The sequence below is a fragment of the Scomber japonicus genome, chromosome 3, assembly GCF_027409825.1.
Source record: "Scomber japonicus isolate fScoJap1 chromosome 3, fScoJap1.pri, whole genome shotgun sequence".
Classification (NCBI taxonomy): Eukaryota; Metazoa; Chordata; class Actinopteri; order Scombriformes; family Scombridae; genus Scomber; species Scomber japonicus.
This window is the reverse complement of record NC_070580.1, coordinates 5,738,626-5,752,924: the sequence shown is the minus strand read 5'-3', so window position 1 is coordinate 5,752,924 and position 14,299 is coordinate 5,738,626. Positions and strand designations below refer to the sequence as shown.

At 41.1% G+C, this 14,299-nt stretch overlaps 1 protein-coding gene across 1 annotated transcript; it reads right to left on the bottom strand.

Moving 5' to 3' along the window:
* Window positions 1-1,297: 1,297 nt before the first annotated feature.
* cass4 (Cas scaffold protein family member 4) lies at window positions 1,298-14,299 on the bottom strand. Its single transcript, XM_053315474.1, has 7 exons — window positions 14,223-14,299; window positions 5,805-6,227; window positions 5,055-5,138; window positions 4,810-4,926; window positions 2,685-4,004; window positions 2,465-2,548; window positions 1,298-2,300 (listed from the first exon to the last, which is right to left on the bottom strand). Exons 1-7 carry the CDS (start codon window positions 14,223-14,225, stop codon window positions 1,884-1,886), a joined length of 2,448 nt encoding a protein of 815 aa, XP_053171449.1. The 5' UTR covers window positions 14,226-14,299; the 3' UTR covers window positions 1,298-1,883.

The following is a 14,299-nucleotide window of genomic DNA, read 5'->3' as shown; positions in this document are numbered from 1 at the left end:
TCAATGAGTCATTTCCCTTATAGTGTCGCTAGAGGGCAGCATGCAAGCATGGAACTGAGCGTGTGCAGCAGTCATTCAGTTGTCAAGTTGTCCTTTACTTTTAACACACTTTGTTATCTGAGTGTTTCAGCCAGTACGACGGTCTAGTATGGGCCTTGCATTGACCAACAGATCAGATTCAAGCGTCCATTTCCCCAAAGTGTGAATATACTACATACCACTACTGCTACTGATAGAAACCTTTTTTTCCTTTCCTACACTTGCAAATTCACAATCACATGTGTGTGACTTTGAAATGAGGTAATATAATGAGAAGGCAAGTCATTCCTAAATGAAGCAGAGTCATGTGAGTGCAAACCAAAAGCAAAGGGTAAGGTGAATTTATAGAGTGATTGACTTTATAATTCTTTTGGCACACTTTACAAATAATACAATAACATGATTGTCTAATAACTCCTTGATACTAATTATGTAGTAGTAGTAGTAGTAGTAGTTTTATAAAATTACAATTCATTAGAAAAAAATGAATTCAGTATTACACATGTTGCCATGCTTATTAAATAAACAAATCTCAATTGGAGGAAAATATATTTTTTCATGATGGAAATATTACAAGTGAAACTAAAACTTTTCAAAATAAAATATCTGAAATTGAATACCCCCCCCCCCCCCCCCCCCCGTGACCACAACATATTTTGTTAAATATCCACTATTATCAAAAAGATGAGAGTCTAATCTCTTGCTACATGTGGAATATGTTAAGTACAGTAACTGAGGATGCAACAGTGGAGTAAGAGGTTAATTTTAAGTTTTTTGTGTATAGGATTAAGCAATACACAGAAGTGTTACCAACTCCAGTGTCTCTGTTGTGTAATGACACAGACCTCTGATCATTTCCACAAAATGAGCAATAACGTTAAGTGGTACCTCTGCAATGTAGTATTGCACTTCCATATGTTGGGGAAGTCACATGAGACAGATTTGAAACAACAGAGCTGAGATACCGTGACATTTAGTCCTCAAAACCAAGAGCCTTAATCCAATGCACAAAGTACAGATCTCATTTCAGACCACAGATTTTTCTCTCATACATCTGTCATTTCATCTTCTACTGTCTCTAGGGGCCACATTATAAATATGTTTTCACAGTCAATGACTAGACCTATAAGTTTAAATTCACCTTTATTTTTTCATTATTTTGCATAGAGAGAAGCCTAAATAAGACTATTTCTACAGAGATCTCTACAGTGTTGTGTAGATGCTTAAAACAGACATGAACAAAACAACAAAAGGGCTTTAAGTTTTTAATTTTTATATCAATGAACATCCAACATGTGTTGTATTCAGTCTTTTATCCAGAAAAGCTTGGGAATGCATAACACATTTTTTAGAATATTTACATAGATATTCACAAAAAGTAGTCCGTGTCAAACTGCTACCCTGGAGAGTATACCTCTTACACAATAAAGTGATAAAATACATAAAACATTCACATAACACATAACAATATTCAGAAAGTATAAAATTGTTGTAAATTATATAAAACACATTTATTTTATAGTTTATACTTAAATTGTATTTTTTTTAAATTGCTTGAGTACAGTATTCTAAATGTGCAATTTATTTTGAAACTCCACTGTGTTGAAGTCTATTTAGTACAAATACATCTCCATATTTGAATTGTTCTGCTTTCTAACATTATCAACATTTAAACCAGCACCCGCATTCATTATAACAACATTCAGAAATGCAATGACCTTTTTGGCAAGTGAAGCTTGAAAGTAGTTGAATATGAAATTAATGAATAAGGAAACAGATGGTCTGATGAATAAACAAATGTCTTATGCTGTACAAACAACTCAATATGCTTGAAATGTGCGTTCTCAGAGATCAAGCGATAACCGAAAGTGCTGTGCTCTTTGGGCCAGTTCCTTTGCAAAGTCTTCAGCTTCTTGCAGAGCTTGCCTATCTGGGAAGTGCAGTGCAGCCTTCTTGGTGGCCACCGCCAGCTGCTTCAGGAGAGCACACAGATGGTTGCTTTTACACAGAAGGCTCTGACTGGACCCTCCACGCTGGGCCTCCCTGCACAGTGTGTCCACCAGTCTCTGGCCAACCATGATCACCAGCTTACTTTGTGAGATGAATTTTTCAGGTGGCTGTCCATCCTGAAGGCTGCTTACAAATCCCCCAATGGCCTTATGGAGAGCGCCAAAGTAAAGTCGGCAGTACTCAGTCTGGGAAACTGGTCGATGTTCTTCTGGGCCACCGCAAGACTCAGAGGAATGACGCTTGTTATCGGCCTGAGCAGTGGATACATAGAATAAAGAAGGTGAAGAAGGCCACATATCATGCTTTCCTTATCTCTTTCTGACTACAAAGACAGTCTACTTCAAGGGAAAAAAACTATTTTAGGATTTGTTTCTTAAGTAGGAACAAGTACCCTGTGTTAACAGGAGATACTCACCTGTGCCTTGTTTGAGGAGGGGGTGACATTCTCTTTTGGTTCCTTCCGTACTTCCTTTTCCTGCTTTTCGATATCACTTTTTGTCTGAGGAAAAGTAAACAGCATAATCATTACAACACTAGTATACTTTGGTTTTCCTTAGTTAATGGCTCATTATTCATTTACCACAGTAACGTACTGAATATGATTAATGATGATGAAGACAATTCAAAGCTTTCACCTGTAGCTCTACATAATCGTTGTCGTCCTCCACCATGTCCCCTCCCTGTTGATTCCCGTCTGGAATTTTCTTTGGGTCTTCCTGACCCGTGGTGTTAAGAGGAGGATCTGGATCTTTCTGAGGAGCTCTGAACAGAAGCTTGCCATTGGCATTGATGATGGACACCAGGCGCTTGACATCCTCTGGCACAGTGCGGGCCACCATAACAAAGCGCTCCAGTTGGTCAGGTGTCTGCACCTGCCCAGGGTCCTGACATAGTGTGTTGAGGGGCCAGCCAGCCATGTTCAGAGCACTGACTGTTTGTTGTAGGATAACACCTGAGTCCTCTACAATGGATAGCTGTTTATAGAGTCTGGTCTGAAGGTTAGCATCAGTCAAACGTCGGGCATTGCCCTTAACGTCCAGAGCAAAGTTTAGAAAGCTTGTCACAGAACATGCAATCCCCTCTGATGCTTCTTTGATCTGCTCTAGATGTTTCTCCAGATGTTCTTTGGTCCTCCAGCGACTGCTTACGTATTCCATGAGCTTGGGTACAGCCCTGCAAATAGCCTCCTGCAGGTGTAGAAGACTGCGACAAGCCTCATCCTGGCTGAGTGTCACTTCTCGCAGAGGCTCAGGAGAAGATGAGCTCAGAGCCAGAGAGTCACAGGAGCTGGTGGAGGAGCTGGAGGCTGTGCTGATTCTTTGACTGTTTCCTGCAGAGAGGCGCTGGGTTCTGCCTCGCTCGTTATCCTCCTGCACCAGCGACTCACCGATCCCTGGAAGGTCACGGAAAGTAGTACAGGACAGGAAGTTCCTCATCCTAAGCAGACGCACCCTTGGGAGTTCATGAGCATTGCTTGAGTCACCCCTGCACTCTAGAGGTATATGTTCACCAAGGGGGTCACTGTGAACTCGGGAGGGCTGTTCCTCTTTGGGTGGAACAGCATATACTGACTCCTCTGTAGGCTTTTGAGTTGGGGGCTTGTCATAAATTGGGATCCTTGGCAGGACTTTGGGCGGACTTTGAATGTCAAGAGAACAGGGTTTTGGTATATCATAAAGCGAGGGAATTGGACTGCCTCTTTGAATTGGCCGAGCAGATGATGGAAGAGTGTCATAGAGCTGCATGCTGGCATTGGAGGTCACAGTGTTGCAGATGCCTTGGGGCGTACTTTTTTGTTTCTCTGAACTCACTGGAACATCGTAGATCCATTCAGACTTGCAGGGGTTAGGAAGGGTGCTGTATCCACTGACCATTATCTGTTGGGCCTCTGTGGCTGAAGGAATAGGGATATCATAGTTTGGGTCCTGATGCACAGGTGGTGGAACTGCATACACCTGTGCAAAAGACCAAAGTTGTCAATATAATTTATGTTTAGTGGAAAGTTTGCTTCAAATAAAGTGCTTGTCAGATTGTCTTAGATCAGGAATGGAAACTATTCCATAAAGGGCCATATGGCTGCAGGTTTTCATTCTAACCAAGCCGGAGCACACCAGACTTGACTCATTTAATCAACTGATCTCAATCTTAAGACAGATGATTGGTCGAATCATGTGCTCTTGATTGGTTGGAACAAAAACCTGCAAGCACACAGCTCTTTATGGAATAGTTTGAACATGCATGGAAGAATTTGGGGGGTTTTGTCCAGCATTTTTTTGTAACTTTACTAATAATTGATGTGTGCAAAGGTGTTAAAGCAATTTGGCATTTGAACTTCTCTCTCAAACTCTCTTTACATTCTTTAATGAGGCAACTTCTATCATTTTTCATGTCTACAACCTAGTGCAACAGCATGAATGCCTTTGAGCAGAGACTGTCCCAAAGTGAGCAACATTGTCTCCACAACTACCAACATGATTAATTGCATTAAGGCTACAAGGAATGCAAGTTATTGGAGAGAGATCAGGGAGGTAGTGTGATGCAGCAAGGACGAGGCATTGATGCCAGGCCTCACCCCACGTTTGACTATGCGTTGAGTATAAACACATTTATGTGGTTGGGTAACACATATGAACTACTTCATTCCAAGCATACTGAACAGTAAACAGAGGTAAAGGATAGGATTGAAAAAGACTGCATTTTAAAGTGAGCACATCATCAGCCCCTTGCTTCATTTATCCCCCCAAAAAATTTGATACTTACATAAGAGTCTCCTGGATCGCTACACCTAAAACTCCCAGGAGAATCAAATCTCTTCTCCAGCTCCGAAAATGGAATCAGTGAGTGTTTTCGGCCTGTATGCCTTGGAGTTGTTGATGCCTGCAATGAGAATATTGCAATAACAGTGAAGATGTTTGCCACAGACCAATACTCTCTCAAGTAGAAGTTTATCTACAAATAATATCCACTTTTGGTGTGTTTTGTAGTGTATATTTGCAGAAGCTCACATCGAAAAGAGAGGCTCTTCTTGCTTGGCTTGGTACATCATAAACATCCCCATTAAGACTGGACGCTGTGCTGAAGAGTGAAGGCTGTAAACAACAGACAGGCTGTAATATTGGTCTTGACTGGCATCACTTGTGCTGCTTTGATCAAAGCTGCATCTACCCCAGTGACCTCTGCATCAACACATTTATGGGGACAGTGTTTGCTCAGAAGTTGTTGAGAGCTTTGGAGAACCCCATTATGCATGCACTTTGCCAATTAACGCAACTCTGTAATAGAAACCATGCTGCTCATTGGATATTAGGTGGCTACTGCAGAGGGGAGAGAAACTCCCCTGGAGCAGGAGAGGAAATGGTGAACATGTGGGTATATTTCTCCCAAACTTCTGCCGCACAAGTACCCGTACAAACACTTCTGTCTTTCTGGGGTCCATGGCGGCATGAGCTGCTGTTTGCAGTTAAAATTGTCTGAAGTCTGTGTCTGTTTGTCTTTTACAGGCCCATAAAGACCCCAGCACTGCATGCCTGTCCCCATGGAGAGGCCCCTGGTCCCCATCTGTAAGCTCTTTTGCCAGCAGGGGGTTCACAGCCTTGCATTTCTGCAACAGTCTACCTCTCTAATCATGAGAGTTAACACTTCCCAAGGAAGAGGACCAAATTTGACCTCAGAACACTAGACAGACTGACATCTACATTCAGGTTTTTGCTCTTACATAAATACAGAATCATACATGTAGAAAAAACAATATGTACCTTGTTTCCCTCAGGTCCTTCTGTGCTGTGCCTAAGTGCTGATGGGATTGGGCTCTTTGAAGCTGATGAAGGAGTAGACGGGACCTTGTAGATCATGTCCATACGTTCATAAGCAGGGCTGCTGGAGGGTCGGGGGACACTCGGGATCTGGTAGATATTCTGCACATTGTCATCACCTTTAGCATCAGTTAATTTGTGTTTTTCTGTGACGTGGCTTAAGGAGGCTGCAGTGGTAACAGTTTGTGGTAAGAGCTGCAGTCTGTTTGCAGGGGCCAGGCCTTGCCGCCCATACAAAGAACACATCCACCATCCGCTGGTGCCAGCCACATTTTGATGCATCACTGTGACGATATCTCCCTTCCTGAAGGCCAGCTCATCTGCACACTCTGCAGTGTTGTCATACAGGGCCTTCGCAAGTTTATTCTGAAACAAGAACAGAGAAAATGGAAATAAAGATTAGCAGCTAAAAAAGTGACCTGGTAGGTTCAGATTGAAGATGAATGTTTTTAATTGTTTAAAAAGAAATATGAGATAACATCTATTCCACAGGTCCTGAGTGTCATGTTTTTCTAAATATGGCGATGTGTCTTTTTTGCTGCTGTAGGCCTGATGACATTTCCTCTTGCATAATGTTATTTCAAGTTGCAAGATGCAGTTGTCATCAGATTCACAATGGAAACTGTAGAAACGTAATTTTATAAATTAGAAGTCCAAGTCTTCTTCTTATAATTGTCAGACTGATTGTGAAACAAAAAAACTAAGTATAGCTGTTTCATGTTTTGAATGACATCTTCTCTTCTCTGTATTTTCACTTCCTATTTGTGCGCTCTACAGGGAGATAAATGAAAAACAAGTTTCTTAAATGCTTCCCTTTTGCAGTCTTGAGAGTCTTCTATCTCACCACTCCAAAAATACCTTATACTAAACACATATTTTACATCTCATTTGTACTCTACCTTTTAGGTATGCTTTTTATGCTTGGGTACATGTATCACTGTGAAGTCTCTACCATATGTCGAGACATTCTCCACCATCAAAAACCATGCAGCCCAAATACCCTGTTCTTTTCTTTTCATAACAAACCTTTTTCAGATTGAGCTACATACAGTGACCACCAACATGCGAAAGATATCTTTACATCATCAACAACCTCTTTGGTGCGGTAGCTGTTTTTGTGCAGGCTGTCATTTTGAGAAACAAGGTGTGAATAATGAAACATGCCACTTAACCAAAACCACTTGGCAGAGGTGGATATACAAAGCAGCAGCTTGTGGTTTGACTTACTGTGCAGCTACACAGAAAAGGGGTTCACACTCTGAGCTCATCATGAAACCCCTTCTGAGCTCATCATGAAACCCCTTCAATTCACATGAAAAACATGTTCACATCAATTAAATATAACTATGTTGTTAGTGTTATGATGTTATCTTGATGTTGAGGTAAGTTGCAGGTCAGTGTAACATGTTTTAATTAATTTTCTCCTTACAAATGTACGACAATGTTTTCACTGAAGAGGTTAGGGTCTTACACTGCACTGCATTGCACTGGTCTGCCTCTGGTTAAGTCATTGCAAACTCATGCTGTGCAGCCAAACATCATTCAAGCCCACAGAACACTGTTAGACTGGTGTTTGGAGGAAATGTGTATAAAATGATGCACAAGACATGTAGAAGATTTCCACAGGATGGAATGATACATCCATCAAAGGGTATATTTCACTAAACATCATACAGCTTCAACAAAGAGAGGACATATAGCATGTGATACTGTCAGAGTGGAGATGATGATTTTCCAATACTTTGGTTTATGACCAAATACCTGCAGAGCTAATGACATTCCCCTCAGCCTCAGCTTTACGTAGTGTTTAGTGATAATTAGCTAATTTAGACTGATGCACAATATCATGTCTTGATCTCCCTCATATTCGCAATGAAAGATTATCTTTTACTTTAATCCTCTAAAATTAGTAATACCATTAATGTAGAGAAACTCGATTACAAGTAAAAGTCCTGCATGTAGATGTAAGTGCCTCAAATTGTACTTAAAGGTGCAGTTTGTGAAAACACGAGAAAGGTGTTTGGTTTGTCCATTCTGGGCTACTGTAGAAACATGGGGGTGCAACATGGCAGCGTCTATGGACAAGGACCCACTCCCTATGTAGATATAAAGGGCTCATTCTAGTTTCAGGTGCTAATACACTAATTGAAATTTACCTGAAAATTATATTAAATTTCTGCCAAGTCCGTTCCTTTAGATGCCACAAACTTCTATACACTGCACCTTTAAAATTCAACACACTGCGCCATTAAAATTCTACACACTGCACCTTTAAGTTCGAGAGTAAAAGTACTTGGTTACTTTCCAGTAGGGAGTATGGTATAGACTGACCCTCAACAAAACAAATATACCCCCCACCCATACACCACCCCCGACACACACACACACCACCCTCAGCTGATAAGTGTGTGCATGTATGCATGTGTGTGTGTCTGACGGTGAATCCTCTACAACAAAGAACCCTTTCACCATCAGAGCCCAACACGCTCAGCACCTGTTGGGATGCAGGCCTGTCAGCCCTGTGGAGCACACTGACCGCAGCAGACCATGCCCCCCCTCACCACCCCAGCAACACACACACACACACAGGCCAAGCCTCAGCAAACTCCCTGCCTAATCCTCTGGGTCATGCAACAGACATGCAAGTAAAATAAGTGGGGTCAGATGACAGTCAGTGATCATACCATCCAAGAAATATGTTGTTGTACTTTCTCCTTGCAAACATCAGTGTTCACCAAACTAATTCCATCATGACTACTCACCCTGCTCTGTGTCACACTCATGATGTATTTCAATCACTGAGGTCATGATAAAATCTGGATGAATGTATGTATGTCTATATATTACTAATGCAGAGTTTCAGTGTTTGTTTCTGCAGTGGGCTACAAATGCCAGTAAAGCCACAGTCTACTGTGTGACCCAATTATTGGTGCCACGTACATACACATACTCATCGTTTTCAAACCACTATATGAACATATATCAGAATTAAGGTCACTTGTTGTGGGCAGAAGCCCCCACTTCCTCTCGTGCAGTGTTTGTTCGTGCCCTTGTTTTTGGTGTCTGATCAGTACAGTAACAGAGTCAGATTCAGCTGTGACTCTTTTGGATTCCTGCACACGCCTGCTTGTGCAGATCAGCCCCTCTGACAGCTGGCTTCAGCACTTTAACTGCACAGCTGTCTCTGCCTCTCCCTCGCCTCTCCCCGTCTCTCTCCGCCGCTCCATCCTGTTCACAAATTAGCATCGGCCCTTCCAGACGCAACCCAAGGAAAGCTTTTTAAACTCCCGGCAGAAGAGCTTCTGTTTAGGCAAGTACGACACGTCAGAGTAAAACTGAGATATTCCACACCGTCTGAGCAACTTCAAACCAGTACAAAGCAGCGTGTAGATTACTGATTGAGCTATTTAATTATTGTTTTAAGAACTGAGTCTATAAAATATCAGAAAATCAGATAAAGGTGCTTTTATAACTTCCTAGAGTGCAAGGAGACATCTTCAAATTAGTCCAAACCCACTAAGTATCAAGATAGATAGATAGATAGATTCTCATGTTTTAGAAGCTGAAACCAATGACAACGTTGGTCTGTCGGTCATAACCATACCATAATGACATTGGTCCACCAGTCTAACCCTAACCCCAACACACTGAATTCTACCATTAATGGTTGGATTAAGATGATTTTTTTAATCAACTAAGTCCAAAGTGGTTTCATATTGGCAGCAGTAGTAGTGCTGATTTAGAGCATTTGCATTTGCATTCACCTCTGGTGTTTGTTCATATGCTGTGTAATTCGTGTGATTAGGTAACTGTTGATGTGCATTCATAAGGTATTTCACAAATCTTCCAGAGAACAGAAATTTCACACTCGGGTAGTGAACTATTGGCTCATTGTAACCTTTTTCTCATTCAGTATAATCAATGTGATTCATCTGAGCGAGCACCTGATTAGATGTTACTAAATCAATGTACTAGAAGTATTTGGCTTCAGAGGAACTAGTCCAGGAAGTGGTTCCCAGTGTGGGAACGACACCCTCATGGTTCACTCTGAGCTTTTGCCCTTTGACAGTCTGGGCATGACCCCGGGGTCAGGTCAGCACCTCGTCCATTATACATTCAGACACAAGCCAGGCCCTGCCGACACCCATGGTGGTGCTGGACAAATCTGTCACTAGCTGGACTGAGAGTTCACTAAAATTTAGAAAAATGTTAATTTTCCCAGACAGAGCGGCGGGAGCAGGCTGATCGTGATGAGGCAGAGCACATAGCTGAGATAGTTTCTTTACTTAAATTTGGACAGGAAATCAGCCTGTAAATATGACATTAGACTTTCCCACAGTATGTTTGATAGAAAAATGAGGGCAGGGGGGAGTTGAGGAGGAGAGACAGGGACAGACAGACAGAGGGAACTGGAATGAGAGAGAGAGAGAAGTTTGATATCCTGTTAAATCATCTTCTGACACGTCGGGAATTTGCTCCTGGTCTATCAATTTTATCATCTTAAATGATCCTCAGATGTGCTTCGTGGAAAATCACCTTCGTCAATCCTCTGTCCAACCCAAACAAATCCAAGAAGCGGCTGAGGAGACTAATTCAGGCTCTGTGGCAGTGACATTGACTTGCTAAAGCTGCCCTGGTATTTCCTGTATGGGAACTGGTGAGAACTATGTCAAAATCTCATCTATAAACACACAACTGATAAAAACATCCTCCATCCTCTCATTGCACATCAACCAGCATCAACCACACAGACAGAAAGACAGATCATCTATAAAGAGAGAAACAGTGAATAGACTTCATATCTCTCAGAACTAAACAAAAATAATCTTTAAATGATGCGTGAACTGATAAAACATTCACACCATTACTTTGCATGTGGCATTCTGTGTATATTGGAGAGGAAGTGAATATGTGGCACGGAGGAGATGAAGTAGAGTACTTTTTATAGTACAAATGACAGCTTGAGTTTTAAAAGGAAGCTGCTATGATCTGTTTCTAATCAGCTAGTCAAAATGACTGAAGCCTTAAAGTGAAAAATATCCAACTTTCGAAAGACAAAATAGAAAAATTGGCCTGTTACAAATAAAAAAGTTGGATTCATAATAAAAAAACAAGACACTGTGCTCAATGTGCTCAGCCTCAGTCAGCCTGCTTCCAACTACTTTTACACACTTTTTTTTGTAAATGATGGTCATTAGGCCTCATTTAAATGAAACTATACCTCATTTTTGAGTTATTGTCCTCCTGGGTCAAAACTGACCTGGTTTGGTTTGACTGTAAGTATAAAATGTGTTAGACCTTTGGAGCCAACTATCATTTTAACTTATTACTGCAGGCTTTACACATATTTTTGGAAATAATGGTCAACAAACCTCATTTAAATGAAACTATGCCTCATTTTTCAGGTGTTGGGTCAAAAGTGACCGGAGGACGACAGGATGGTTAAGGTTGCTATTGTTTATCCAACTTTTCAGAAACACTCATTTTACAGAACGTTTCACTGTTACAACACATTTAATCCTCCTGTTATGCTCGGGTCAACTTTCAAGTTTTTTGTTTCAATTGGTCAGTTATTCCTTATGTTTTATAAACAGTCAAACCAAACTGGGTCAATTATGACGTATTTCAACTGGAACTGTATTCCACTTCTTAATGAGTCACATAGTAGGATTCAGGCTTCAGAGTTCACTGCTGTTAATTAATTGTGCAATTTAAAACAAAAATGTGTCTTTTCAGCAGATTTTAAACAGACAGCGTGTGAAATTTAAAGTGCTGGTTCAGCCGGCTTACTCGCTGACCCAGCGGAAACACTATAAGATGCATTTCAGTGAGTAGTGAACTGTTTTCCAGAGGTGTAGCAGTAACAGTGGATGACAGACAGACAGACAGACAGACAGAACAATGTGAGGAGCAGTAGATAACAGGCAGGCTGCAGTCTCACTGCTCTATGACAGGAACTTATCTCACTGCTCACACTCTGGATTTATTTATATTCTCACTTCCTCAGTCTCATCTTCTGCATTTTCTCAGCACTCACTGTATGGTCACTTGGTGGTTGTAGTGTTGTTTCAAGGAATCTTTTTTCCCAAGAGGGTGAAGTACTACATTAAACATTTAATTAAATGAATAATTGGATTATTTAATGTTATTTAGTGTCATTTATCAACATATTATCCATGTTTTAATCAGCGGATCCCTGTATTTTTTTGTTGATCAGGCTCCAATAGCTTTATCACATGACCACACATGTATGCACGCACACACGCAGGTGACACAACACACTTTTCCTGCTGACAGTTCCACGTCATTCACCAACTGCAATAATCCGCAACCATGTTTTGCAAAGAGACAGAAGTCGTGAAGTGAAGAGAGGCGATGATGATGTTGTGACAGACGACAAGACGACTGAGCAAGACTGTGAGAAAGACGACCAGTAAAGGTTCGTAAGTGGACGTTGAGTTCTGGTTTGTTTTTTTGGGGTTTTTTACACAATTTCAATGTCAATTTTCATGCTCATAAAACCAAAACGATTAGCTGAAAGATGCTAAAAAGCTCAACTTAGCAGGAACCTCACACACTCATCTTCTAAATGAGCATTCAGAGAGTTGGTTTTGGAAAGCCTCGCTGCTGTTTGCAAGCTATTATTATTTAATATTTATTTGTTCATTTACTTTACAAAAATGCTTGCTCAGCTCTGTTGACTGCATTCATTTTGTTTTCTTTTTTTTTTAAAGAGTGGATTCAGGAGCCTGTTGCCTACTTGGAACGCATCCTCAAAATATTTGGCTGACAGGATGAATGATGAGGGCCTCTCATATCTGAGGCAGATAAATGATCCTCAGCCGTTAAGCACATAAACAGTGACAGGATAAACATAAAGGATCGAATGATGAATTCAACCAAATATTTAAAAAAAAAAAAAAAAAAAAAAACATATTCCAGCCTCTTCCAGCAGGATGTGAGGAAGATGCTGCCACTTTTCCATGCCGGCCTCCTGCTGAGCACGGCTCTCATGACTGTCTACTGATGACAAAAGCAGACACAACAGCAACGCAGCACACGAGGCGTCCCAAAATAGCAAATCCACCAACAAAAAAAGAAATAAATTCCAGTGAGAAACATATAGAACGGAAGTGAGATTGCTTAAATCAGTTAGTCATCGACCCAACTGCTCTTTTCTTTCTTTCTTTCTTTTTTTTGGATGAATAAGATGAGAGCAGCCTCATAACTGCTTCACATGGGAAAATGTCAGGATGATGCATATCCTCTCCCTCAATATGTGTGTGTGTGTGTGTGCAGCAGATAGGACCTGTGCAGATTATGCTTTACTATAAACATTAATCATAGTGAGGCTTTTAAAACATTTTTCCATGAAAACTACCCCCCACCCCCCTCTCCCTTCCCCATCTCCCCTAAACCAAATGCTGGCCTCTAATCTCATAGAAAAATGCACTTAGTTCTAACTTGACATTCTGTCATGCTCTTATTGTGAAAACATTCATCTTTTCTCCATCTGCTTTTGCATTTCCATACACTCTCCAAAACATGGATAACCAAACTCCAGACTTTTAAAGAAAGAGAAAGAATACATCCACTCATCATTTCTCGGTCTAAGCTGCACACACACACACACACACACACACACACACACACACATTAAGAAACAAAGTGTGGCAGCAGCTCTTCCAGCTGTTAGAGCTGAAAGTACAAATGTGAGGAGAATATGAGGGCAGGCAACCAGCCGCAAAATGTTCAGTCAGCAAATCCCTCAAACACACACACACACACACACACACACACACACACACACACACACACACACACACACACACACACACACACACACACACACACACACACACACACACACACACACACACATACACACACAGATCAGCTGTGTTTAAATGTTAAGATGCTTGAATTACACATTTGGTGCATTTAAAACATGCCGAACTAAAGCTATTAAGCACACATCTGTCTATTAGCTCCTAAATTATGTGTTTGTGTGCAGACTGACTTCTTGATAATATGTGTGTGTGTGTGTGTGTGTTGTGTGTGCATGTGTGTTAATGAGGCTCATAAAGTTTCACTCTCAGCCCTCTCAAGTTACAGCCTACAGTAGAGCAGGTCAGAGAGGTCTGTGCGTGTGTTAGAAAATAGGTGGTAGCTGACACCGCAAAGTTAAAGTGAAATCCCAGCAGGTGGTCTGCAGAGGAATTCCAGCCGGATGAGCAAACAGGAGACAAAAGACATCACTGCATGAGTGCAAAACTGAGCCCATGAATGATTTTAAAGCTTCAATGAAATGAGTTAGTATGAAAGTAAATGTGATATTAAAGTCAAAGCAGCTGCACTCACCATGTTTTATGTTGTTTTTAAAAAGAAAGTTGTCTTCAGGGTCTTCACACCCACACACAGAGAGTAAAGTAAGTCCG

What these genes read in the sequence shown, in the direction of transcription:
- cass4 (XM_053315474.1), bottom strand. An exon ending in AAGGACCTGAGGGAAACAAG is followed by an intron (nt 5,139 to 5,804) that starts GTACATATTGTT and finishes TGTTGTTTACAG; the next exon opens with CCTTCACTCTTCAGCACAGC. An exon ending in ACGATTATGTAGAGCTACAG is followed by an intron (nt 2,549 to 2,684) that starts GTGAAAGCTTTG and finishes ACTTTTCCTCAG; the next exon opens with ACAAAAAGTGATATCGAAAA.